At 34.6% G+C, this 13086-nt stretch overlaps 1 protein-coding gene across 1 annotated transcript in view; it reads right to left on the bottom strand.

The window, feature by feature from the left end:
* The window catches only part of LOC116173544 (discoidin domain-containing receptor 2-like), a 91055-nt gene that overhangs the window by 21058 nt on the left and 56911 nt on the right, over positions 1-13086 (bottom strand). Inside the window, exon 4 of the mRNA XM_031491065.1 lies at positions 1665-1896. Coding sequence (XP_031346925.1) covers positions 1665-1896 — 232 coding nt within the window. The remainder of the gene's footprint in view (positions 1-1664; positions 1897-13086) is intronic.

Genomic DNA, 13086 nt, shown 5'->3' with positions numbered 1-13086 from the left:
TTTTGGTAAAAAAGGAAGGTTATACACTGCCTTTTTTTGAGCCACGAAAAAAAAATTGTCTCAGATCGACCCGGAAAAAAATTTTCTTATAGAATGTGGCCTGTAGAATCCATAATTTCAAACAGTTCCAAGATTGGGCTACTAGTTCAAAAGTTACAGGCCTTTGAATTTTTTTTCGAAATTGGTTTCTAGTCTATAACTTTTGATTGAGAAGTCTGATCGAAAAAGTACGAATTGATTTGGATTCTACGCACCCAAATTAATAAGAAAATGTGTTTTCCCGAGAAATTTTGGTGTAGGCCATTTTGGTAAAAAAGGAAGGTTATACACTGCTTTTTTTGAGCCCAAAAAAAAATTGTCTCAAATCGACCCGCTAACGGTAAAGTTCAGATGAACATAAAATCTATGGCAGCGATTATTAAGACAATCGTTGCTATGGCATTTAAGTTTTACTTAATTTTAAGCGATACTTAATTTTGACGGTGCAATTGTCCATTAGAATCTTACGAGATTTTTAGTTGTGGCGAATGCAGGACGTACCCTGAAAAATCTACAACCATTTCGTATATAAGATTTTGTGCTTGGGGGTGGTTTAGTGACCGTTTGCATATAGCAACATATTTGTGAGGTTTAGTAGAAAAATTGTATGCTTCAGTGTTCAAGTTTTACATCACCCATATCACCCACATTCAAACCGCCACGCCACCAAAATTACGAAAATATTGCAGTTTGTGCGCCATTTACGCAGAACACTTGTAAATACTGGAGCTGTTTGACAGTTAAGAATTATTGCGTTTCGTCACCGTTTTGATGGCTAGGTCGATTAAATAAGACTGTCCCCTCGTAGAAGCAGGTTTACTTAGGGGAACATTCCAGACGAATAAAGCATTGCTTGCATGATTATGGGAACAAAAATTTTATAGATTTTTAATTTAAAAAATCTAAACGCACTTCCCAACAATGTCAAGGAAAAGAAAAACACCGCCAAAGTGCTTTTTAAAGTGAAATTTCTATTTGCCATTAAACCTTTATTTTAGTTTTACGACCACTGTTGCGAAGTAATTTCGTACCAATTTACTCCAGTACGGATCACTTTTCGAACTGATTTGAAGTAACATTGCGAAAATGATTAGTTTTGGTGGAAGCCCCAGAAAATTAATAGCTGCTTAAATTATTCGCTTTCCAGGTACCTTTAATTTCATTTCTTCAAAACCTGATTAAGGTCAAGTTGAAGCTACTAAATTGCTAAGTTAGTTTGTGTGTCGATTCTCGATTGACAAGAGGCCTTCCTCCCAAAAGAGGGCGCCGCGTCGTCCTTTCAGTTCTCACACTTATACGAAAACTTTTCCAAATGGCTAAAGTTTTTATGTGGAATAGAGGGGTTAAATAAAGTGATATTACGACCACTAAACGGTGTAGGTAGTTTTAACTAATTTGCTAGGATAGCTCTATTCCAACCCTGTTGTGATATTACAAATCTGTTACCCTGCAAGAATATCTCATATGCAAAACCCTCGAATAATTAAAAATATAAAAGGGAAGGTGAAATATTAGAATCACTTAATCCGTCTTATCGGTCACGTACTCGAAAAAGTGCGTGCAGCTTTTATCGGTAGGTAAAATAAGCCACTTAAAAATTTCCGAATAATGCAAATTCAGCTTACCTCCTCGCCTTTGTTGTTCCTATACCGAATCCACTTTGACAATCTCGGCCGAAAGTACTCCACCATGTACGCCTCCGCATATTCAACGCCCTGACCGTTCCCGAAACGTCCCTGCGTGCCCGTAGCGGTAATCATGTGAATCGTCTTCAAATCAACCTGCAGCCACTCTTCGGGTTCCGTTGTTGCCTGCTTAGAAGGACACCAAGCGCCTCCGTTCTTTTCCGTGCGCACCCTAAATTCAAGCAAATTTATTTATTTAGGGAAAAAAATTAAACGAAAAAGTTATACTTCCGCGATCTGAATACGTACATCTCAATTTAAACTTTTCTACATGCGACGAGACTTTCAAACGTTGTCGCTTTGTGCCACATCGGAATTTAAGATATAAAAGTGTAGGCGTCTCCACTCTAATAGTCACTTATAAATCATAATTGAATCAAACACTAATCCATTTGTATCCTTCTCCTTCCTACATCAAAAAAAGTTTAAATTAAAACCGGATTACACAAGCAAGGAAGGAAGGAATCGGCGTCTCTCAATTCTTATACGCTCTTTCCATCTCGTATATAATTTTGTCGTATTAGAAGTTATTGAACTGTAGATCTATTGAATTCAAGACTATTGTTGAGTTGTGATTCAACAGCACAAGTCTACCCTAATATAGTCAGACTCCCTCAACTACGTATTTATATTCAGAGTGCATTCTTTCACTTAAGAGAAAAATGTTGTGAAAATCATTGTCGGTGCGCTGTTAAACAAGAGGAACTGTAAAGGTATGCAAATTTTTATGTAAACGATCTAGACGAAAATTATAATTTGCGTATTTCGCGACTGCTATGTAAAAAAATGTCGGAAGGAGCCACCTGCACTAAACACATTTTAATTTTAAGAATAGGACAATAAGTACAATGCTAATTTTATCATGTCTTTCTAACTAATATTTGTATTATTTTATGTGTACAAAAACGCCACGGAAATTCACCTCCGGAAAATTCGACACAAAAAAGTTTCACAGATCCCATTGTAACCTTCACTTTTCTTTTGTGAAATGCCTCCTATTACTAATCTTGCGTTCAGATTTTCTCTAAATCATCTATGTACATCTACTTTTCCAGTCTCCAAGTTTCGTTTTCTTAAGATAGCTCCTTTCCAGTGTTGCCTCTGATCCTTTTCCACGCTCAACCAACCAGATATGAATCAACTACCTTTCAGTACAACTCCAACAACAGGCAGCTCACATTAACAATCTTTAAACCGTCACTTTCTAACAGCATATCGCATGAAAACGTTTTCTGAAACTCCAGTTGACAATATACCTAAGTGGATAATGGTATGAACTCTGACCAATTGGCTTTTTTCCCTCCCGAATCGTCATCGCACTAATTTAGCAGAATAACTTACAATACAAATCGCCGTTTCAGGAATTTTGCGTGTTTTAGGGTAGCTTTTGGTAGATTTTCAAATAAGTCACTAAAGAATGAGATCGAGTAATTTTTCTTAGTAGGATATCTAAGACAATTTTATTAAGAGTATCAAGATTCAATGGTACTTAATTTGTCTAACCTTTCCGCATCTAGTACTTCGATCTACCCTTTTAACATCAAACCCATTTATTTTATTGAAGCTAAAGCTAAACGCCACAATGCGAGCTTTATACAATTCGGCGCCAAACAACTGTAGGCATTATTATTATATTGCGGGGGATTACATTCTGAATATAACTTATTTATATGCTAGCCATCAGTGGCGACTTTTTTTTTTATTAAAACGAAGAGCAAAACGTTTATTATTTTCAAATGAATTTTTTCCAACGGCCATATATGAGTTCGTATTGATAAAAAGTGAATGGAGAGGATAAAGCATTCAAAATAAGTAAATATTTAGTTCGGAATGTGTTTGCCTGTTCAAATATTCAGAGTTTCCTTGCTGAAAGGATCAATGAATAATGGATAGAAATTCTCTAGGGGCTATTCTTAAAGTACTTCTGGGAGAAAACTTCACCACTGCACTTTTACAACAACACTTTCTTTTCTTAGTACAGTGGAAACGAAAATTCTTCAATGTACAAAGTGATCAATTGGTTTTTACCTCCATCACTTTTGTGTTTGATAATATTCTCAAAGCTCGTGGCCGAACTTTACTTATAGTTATAACAAAAGAAAGTTGAGACAGATGTAAGCAAAACAACTCAACCCGGAAAATACAAAGTAAACCATACATCAATCATCAGAAATAGACAATTTCCGACTGAGATACGAATGGATTAAGTTAAAGTAATCGAGTATTTAGTTATTAATCTTAATGCATGCTATAAAAAGAACTCTACACTTTCAAATTCAATTTACAACCGAGAACTGTAGAAAAGGTTATCGTTTTCGATGACAAAAGTGAACGATATTATTGTTATCTTGATTGATAGTTACTGTTCCATTTGCACCAATTTCAATACTTTAGTAGCTTCACAGTGTGGTTAATGAATATTCAAAAACAATAGAGAGGTTCGCCCTTGTATAAATTGCTAAAACAATCAAGGTCGTTTTTCTTAAATTGGAGTTTAATTACAGCGCTTTTGAGTTGGAAAAGCGGTTATAAAAATGAAATCTTTTTATAAAGGATTGGAAATCTGATGGTTGCGTAATTTTCGTTCAACAAATAATAGAGACAATGTCTAATTGTGCTTTTCTGGTGTTCTTATAATTTATTTTTGTTGTTTATAAATGAGACTATTTCTTTCTAACAAAATCTCTAGACCTTAGACTTATAGTTATAGTTATATGTAATTATAATTATAGGACATACATGGTGTAATTTAAAGCTGTAGCGCCTACAGTTTTTGTCCGAATTCAATTTTTTTGAAATAGTTTAAATGACATGATTATGTTGTTTTATTTGAATTTGATAATATTAGTTCCTTTAAATTCAATGATTAATATCAAAGGTACTTTTCATTGGAGTTTTTCACAATTTTGTAGCATGCCATGGAAACTATCCTCTTTACGCATTGCGTGGAATAGAAATCGCGTGAAAACAGAATGACTAGAGAAATGTTATAAATAACCACAATTAAAATACTGTTAATTCTACAGAAATTGCCATCGTACTGTTCCGTGAGTACCTATCCACCTTGCAGGAAAATGGTGGGGTAACCAATTTACTTTTGACAGAGCAGTATGTGGTGCGGCCCCGTCTTGTTGAAAATGCAACCCATGTAATTCTGCAAGAAGCAATTCTTTCAAAAAATCGCGAAGATTTTCCGTTGTTGATTGATAGTACATAAAAAATGGTCCGATTAAGTATAAAATTTATCACGATTTCTATTCCGGTCGATGCGTAAAGAGGATTATTTCCATCTTCTTTAATTTTGTGAGTGAAAAACTCCAATCAAAAGTAACTTTGATATTAATCATTGAATTTAGGGGGCAAATTCTATCACATTCAATTTAAAAAACACAATCATGGAATTTAAAATATTTAAGTCAACTATTAGCAGCCCCCGAAAATAATAATTTTAAACGTGTTAATTATAGTCGTTTTGCATTACACCCTGTATATATTTTATGAGGCTGACTACTTTTGAGTTGTCAATTTCAAACATTACAAAAAATATAGGGTGTTCCTTTTGAAAAATCCCACTTTTTTTTAACTTGCCCAAATTCGTATGTCTCTGACTACGGTCTTTAATTACTTTGCGATTACTGTGCATTTTGATGACTTGTTCTTAAAGTGTATAATTCTGAGTAAATGTAGGTAGAGTCCACAGTTATACCTAGTAATTTCACAGGATTACTTTCAGTAACCTGGTTTGTGGAAAAAATTAGTTCCTGAGTTTTTGTTTCCTTCAAAATTAAGTCACTGCTGCAAAACCAATGTTTAACTCTTTTTTCAATTTTAAGCAAATTGTGTTGGGCAATTTCTACATTATTAATTTGCTGTTGATACAATACTACTGTCAGCAACGTATAAAATCGGGCGTGTGTTGACTATGGAACGCCGTTTTAGTATTTATACCAACATTTTATCATGTATCATTTTAAATAACAGTCAATCTTATGTCTCTAAATTTTTCGTTTGTTGTTTTTATCTTACGTATTAAGAGATTGATTAAAAAAATGTTGATTAATAAAGATGATACATGAATTAAAATGTTTGTTGATAATTTTAAATAGGCGCTAGTATACACGTAGTCAAATAGACTAAACTGTAGTTCCTGAAACTTCCGCACAATCAGAGATACGAATTAAAATTATCAACAATCATTTTAATTAATGTAACATTTTAATTCAACAATCACTTTAAATAATTCTTGCCGATTTTAACAGCATGAATTCATATGATTGTTGAATTAAAATGTTCTCTGAAAATATTTGTACAATTTTATTCCAAAATTTTACAATGTGCCATTTTAAATAACAGTCAATCGTATGCCTCTACTTTTTACGTTTGTTGTTATTGTCTTACGTATTAAATATGATTGTTTAAAAAAATGTTACTTAATAAAAATGTGAAATGAATTATATTGTTATATTGAATGAGTGTATATGAAACTGTATTTCAACAAACAATTAATAACAAACAATTAAATTGAATTGCAAGAAATACTTCGATTAATAAAACGATTTTGTCCAACAAACATAAAAATTCATTCATTTTAAATGTGGAATTAAAATGATCAACAAACATTTTAATTCATCAGTCATATAAATTCGACGATTTGAAAATTGAAGCCGAATATTTTCAACAATCACTTTAATTCAACAAACAAATAAATTTTTATTGTTAGACGTAGTAAAAGAATCTTTAAAAATGATTGTTGAATTAATATGATTTTTGAATTAAAATGTTACATCATGAATTAAAATGTTTGTTGATAATTTTAATTAGGCGCTAGTATACACGTACCCAAATACACTAAAGGATAGTTCCTGAAACTTCCGCACAATCACAGATACGAATTAAAATTATCAACAAACATTTTAATTCATGTAACATTTTAATTCAACAATCATTTTAAATAATGCTTTCCGATTTTAACAGCACGAATTAATATGATTGTTGAATTAAAATGATTGTTGGGAATATTTGTACAACACTTCAATAATTGAATTAATATGATTGTTGAATTAAAATGTTTGTTCATAATTTTAATCCCACATTTAATATGAATAAATTTTTATGTTTGTTGAATTAGTTCTAGTTAGTTATATTACTGTTCGTTTATGTATTCGTTTGTTGATTTGTATTGTTAAACTTTCGTTATACACATTGCTATATAATTCATACATCATTTCAATTAAGTGAAGTTTTTTAAACAAACATATTTAATGTTTCACATAAAAACAACAAACATAATAAATCGGGAAATAAAATTAACTGTTGTTTATAATGTTACATTGTAAACTTTCGTAATAAAAAGTAAAACGGCGTTCCATAGTTGACAGTGGTAAGTCGTTAGCGTAAATGATAAATTAAGGGGTCTCCAAACTTCACCCTGAGGTACTCCGAAACCCAGATTACGTTGGTTGGAGATTGAACCCAAATATTTTACTTGAACTATAACAATTTTCTGGTACGATTCAAATAGTTTGAGAGTACTACCCCAAATCCCATACCTTTCAATCTTCTCGAGCTAAATCTTATAGTTATCCGTGTACATTTGTACGTGTTAGATCGTAGAATTGCTACAATGACTTTAAAGAAGACTAAAAATTCTTCGTAAAAATAGGACACCCTATACATTCAAAAATACTTTCTATAAATGCACAACCATCTCTAATTGAAGACATTTGCAGAAAAGGTTTTTTTAATATTTTTTATAAGGTATGAGCTAGGAAAGGCTGGCGTACCTACTATTGCAGGAAATCTTGAAACAGTTGTTAAATATTAGGTAAAGTCTAATATAATACGAAACAAGTTTCGTTCTTACAAAGACAATGGTAAATTTCGATAGCTACGGTCCAACAATATCTTTATTGAACATTGACTTACAAATATTTGAAAAGTTGATATACAACAGAATACATCCAATTATTGAAACCGTTCTTCCGAAAGTACAAAGCTATTTCCGCATGAAAAAGTGACGGTGCCTTTATCGACTTAGATACTCAATACGATATAATATTGAATAAAGGAAAATATGCAGCCGAGAAACTGCAAAAGCAATTGCATCAATGCTATCAAATTGTAAATTCCGAATGTTTGAGTAGTCAGTTATTGATTATGTTAACAATCGGTTCTAGCACCATAATTTTTAATCTCTACATTTGAAACTTAACAGAGATTTGATTTTGCTGATGATTAACGATTGTGTACATTAAAACAGATGCATTATGTATTGTATTAAGTATTACTTTCCACTTTTGAAGTGAACTGACAAAACGATGACAATGACACGTTTCTATCCTGCTAAAAGAAACCATAAAAATTAATCCCTCAAAGTACTTTTATTGATTAGAAATGAAACATCAAAATCAAATATCCTTAAGTGACTAAACTTTGTCGCCATATTAGACATATTTTCTTCTATTTAAAACGCTTTATTTGTATTAAGTTTCCATTAAATGGAATTAATTAACGTGATTCAAGGAATTTTCGCCATTCGATATTACTGAATTAAAAAAGGAATCAAATTACAACACGGTTTGTTATTTACAAAGGCGAATAAAATTGTGTATTAACGTTATTGGAGTGTGCCCACTTACAAAGCTTTAAATACAAAAATCGGCGGTGAGAAAGTTAAAACTGGTTTGTAGATTTATAATGTAAGATGAACATAACATTAATTATGAACATGGCTAATTTAATCTTAATTGATCTTTACATAAATTAACTATGGCTCTCCTGGAACATACTAAAGATAGAGGGTGTCCAAACTGTATTACAGTTACCATAACTTCGTACATGAAGCTACAAAGTGGCTCAAATGAGCATTTTGATGGAAAACAACGGTTTGATCGGTTATCAAAGTGTGTGATTTTAACATCATTGAGTCCGTTTATAGCCTAGCATGCGATAATTGATGAAACAGTGCTAAAGTGTAAATGGACAATCAATTAAATTAGTTCTTTATTTTTTCCAAGCATAAATTAAAAGTTAATTCTTATTGCTGTTCTAAAAGCGACACAAATTCGTTCATTTTGCCAGCAAACCGGCCAAGAGCAATCGTTAGAAATTATTTTCAAGTTTATAGATTTGCGGAGAGGGCGTACGATTCATGGGTAAGTAGAAAAATGATTTTTTCCCTGAAATATACCCAACAAACATGGAGAAAAATATATGCATCGCAATCTCGTATGAATTTTGATACAGCACATTTTGTGGTAGTGCAGGGGAGAGGAAGGAGAATATCTTGAGGAGGTTATCGATTTTTCCATAATTTTTCTTGGACAACGATCTTTTCGGGTGATAAGATTTTACATAAATAGAGTCTTTTTAGCAAACATGATGAGTGGTAGAGAGCGCGGTTTGACATTAAAATGAACTTTGCAGGTTTTCTTGAAAATTTCAATTGGAACGATATAATTATTATACGATATTATCAAAATAAGATATAAGATTAAAATATCAGTGAAAACCGCACTTTGATATCTGTTTCCTAAGCAGAGATATGACGAAAATACGCACATTCACAATTTTAAACTGCAAGGGACAGATGAACGTATGAAGGAAATTATGGGAAGAATTGAAAGGTAATGGGAAAGGAATGGCGTTAAATGTAGAAAAGTAAAAGAGATTTGGGAAGGGGGGAGGGGGTGGAATGAAAGGGGCCACGAAGAGAGGAACGAATAGAATAGGTAAAAGAAATTAAGTATTTAAGGTAACAAGTGCAAAGAAACGATGGAACAAATACGCAGATAAGAGAATTAAGAAGTGTGGGGAATTGCAGACAGGGGGGTTCAAGAATGATTTTGAAACAAGAAAGTACCTGTTCGATGCAATAGTGATAGTCCAGTCAATAGAGAAAAGTTTAGTCAAAAATTTGGTGTCCAAGAGGTTATGACTGATTCTTATGTATTTTTTGGCGTAGATTCCGAATTTTTAATCTCCCACCAACCTTAGGGGGTGGGAACCCCCCCAAAAATGCAAAAAACCCCAAAATTTCGGCCCAAAATTCAGAATTTTGGAAAAATCTCGCTAAATTTAGATTTTTGGCCCAAAGTACCTTAGTTCAAAATTAAAGTACACAAAATTTGCAGGAAAAGTGATATATACACTTTTGGTCTAGGACCAACGGGGGCGGAGATAAGAGGGGGGTCAAAAAAGGGTACTTTGTTGGAAAACGTGAAAAAAACGGAATTTCTCTGAATAACTCGCTAAATGTTGGTTTTAGAGAAAAAACTCAAAGGACCAAAATGAAAGTAGACGAAAAATTACTTCGGAAAGTGCACGTGTGCGGAGCCGATGAAGGGGGGGAGGAGGGGGAGGGGGCGAGCGCAAAACCTCTCTTCCTGGCGCCGCGCGACGGCACTGGCATAAGGCGCTATACGCGCAGTTTCGGGTATCTCTGGCGGCCTCGGTCCCGGTCATAACGGATGCTTCTTTGTCCTTATTTTAGAAAGGGGCCTCTGGCTTCCCCCTCCCTCTTGTTGGTCGTTTGTATGCTTTTTGTGTCCTCTGGAAACCAGTTCAAGATCCCTCTTCAGTGCGTCTGTGTTGTCGCGTCGTGCGCATCACGCTATATTGCTCCCTGCTTATTTACTATTTTTCGGTTAAAAGTTTGTTGTTTTTACCGAAATTTTCTGTAATATCGTGCTCGCGCGCCTGTGCGTTTTGAGTTTGTTCGCTTGCATATACTCTCGAGGGGAGAGAGGTGGAACTAGTTTTAACCTTCATGGTACTCTAATGAAAGGTCTCAACGCAAGGAATTAATTTCTACCAACCATAGCCCTCCTCCTCGACCTCTTATCGTGATCGGGTATATTACCTTATACCTCAAGAACGGATTGTCGGAAGAGGGTACTATCAAAGGGCGATTGAAACGTCTGCAAGAAATATATCCATTGGTGATGTCCATACAAAAGCTATTTCGGTTAAAAAAATGCGCTTTATCTGCACAGGAGTTGTGCACAATTTATATCGGGCGATCAAAAATGATTGGCTGTCGAGTCGCCTTTGGAAGTTCAAGTTAGATACGATTTCCCATGTAAACAAAAATTCCAAAGGCGACTAGAGAGCCAATCATTTTTGATCGCATTGTACTTGTTTATTTAGTGCTCGAGTTACAATTTTTGGGGGAGATTGTAGTATTTGTCTGAAATTCTGATTTGCATGGCGGACAGCAAGAAACGTTACTTTCGCACTTTTTTAGGTCATCTTTAAATAAAAACTCAACCTCTACTGGCTCAGGCGAAAAATAGTAAATAAGCACGGAGCAATATAGCGTGATGCGCACGACGCGACAACACAGACGCACTGAAGAAGGATCTTGAACTGGTTTCCAGAGGACACAAAAAGCATACAAACGACCAACAAGAGGGAGGGGGAAGCCAGAGGCCCCTTTCTAAAATAAGGACAAAGAAGCATCCTTTATGACCGGGACCGAGGCCGCCAGAGATACCCGAAACTGCGCGTATAGCGCCTTATGCCAGTGCCGTCGCGCGGCGCCAGGAAGAGAGGTTTTGCGCTCGCCCCCTCCCCCTCCTCCCCCCCCTTCATCGGCTCCGCACACGTGCACTTTCCGAAGTAATTTTTCGTCTACTTTCATTTTGGTCCTTTGAGTTTTTTCTCTAAAACCAACATTTAGAGAGTTATTCAGAGAAATTCCGTTTTTTTCACGTTTTCCAACAAAGTACCCTTTTTTGACCTCCCTCTTATCTCCGCCCCCGTTGGTCCTAGACCAAAAGTGTATATATCACTTTTCCTGCAAATTTTGTGTACTTTAATTTTGAACTAAGGTACTTTGGACCAAAAATCTAAATTTAGCGAGATTTTTCCAAAATTCTGAATTTTGGGCCGAAATTTTGGGGTTTTTTGCATTTTTGGGGGGGTTCCCCCCCCCTAAGGTTGGTGGGAGATTAAAAATTCGGAATCTACGCCAAAAAATACATAAGAATCAGTCATAACCTCTTGGACACCAAATTTTTGACTAAACTCCCCTATTTAGGTCTCTATTGACTGGACTATGAGAGGAGAGTTTAAGTACGGAACAGAGGGTGGAAGGAATGGGAGGAACTGGAAGAAGTACAACGAAGGCATTATAAATGAGTATTTTATTATATTATAGGAATAAAATAAAATGGAAAAGATAAGGATAGCGTCGGGGCGTAGGGCGGAAAGCGATAGAGAAAGCGAATTGCCGAGCTGGGGTCTAATATTCTAACAAGACATACGCGAAGCAGAGATAACCATTAAAATGACATTTAGAAACTTTTTCTCGGAAAAATTATGTAAACTCTGAAACGTGACCCCATCCGGATCTTTTATCGTAGAATTTGTAGCGCCTTTTTTAAGAATTAAAAAAAAGTCTCTTACCCCTTATAAACATGGGGAGTTGGGGGAGGAGGAGATCTGGTTTTAACCGTCATGGTACTCGAGTGCGTCGTAGGAACAAAGTAAAATACAATATTGCGGTGAATTTCTGTAAGGGCTGGATTCTTATTGCAATATATAGCGTGCATTTTGAATGTGCTCCCGTCGGCCCTTACATGTTCAGGGTTAAGGAACCCCCCTCCCCTGTCTCTTTAATTATCCAGCAATCGATAAATATAGCATGCTACTATCTTTTAACCGAACTATTTACTAAACTATTTCGGTAAAAAAAATGCACTTTATTGGCACAAGATTTTTGCACAATTTATACTTGTCTTTAATTGTTAATAATAATATATGTAGTATAATAATAAAATTTTAAAAATATTCTAAGGAGATTAAAAAAAACGAGGGTATTCTGAAAGGGTCGAAAGATTCTATACGGATTTTCAAAAAAGTCTAAGATGATCGAAAAATCCTAAAAAGATTTCTACGAGGGTGGTAAGAATATTCAGACCGTTTGATTCCAAAATGATTACAAGGAGAGTCAAAGAAAAAAAAGTGGAGTTTTTCAACTCGAGTTTGACACGGGCGTAGCAATTGTTTTTTATTTTCCTCACTAGAGAGGAAAATCACATATTTTTCACCATTTTTTGAGACGAAAGTAGTTGTTTCTAAAATAGTTTCAGAAAAAATACTTTTCAAATTCGGAGGAAATCTTAATATGCGTCATTGGTGATCAAGTTTTGGCGTACTAAAAATTCTATCGGTAGCCGAATTTGGCCGAAGAAGTCCTTATTTCCTTTTCAAAGCGCTGCGTATACGTAATAAAACTAATGGTAACGTTTTGACTCTTACCATAAAGTAGGCATGAAAATGAAGGTTTCATCACGATTTTTGGTGAACATACTTCGTTCAATTTTTGATCCATAGATACATTCATTTTTCTACTTTCAAG

Source organism: Photinus pyralis, unplaced genomic scaffold (genome assembly GCF_008802855.1).
Source record: "Photinus pyralis isolate 1611_PpyrPB1 unplaced genomic scaffold, Ppyr1.3 Ppyr1.4_LG6, whole genome shotgun sequence".
Classification (NCBI taxonomy): domain Eukaryota; kingdom Metazoa; phylum Arthropoda; class Insecta; order Coleoptera; family Lampyridae; genus Photinus; species Photinus pyralis.
This window is presented reverse-complemented; position numbering and strand designations above follow the sequence as displayed.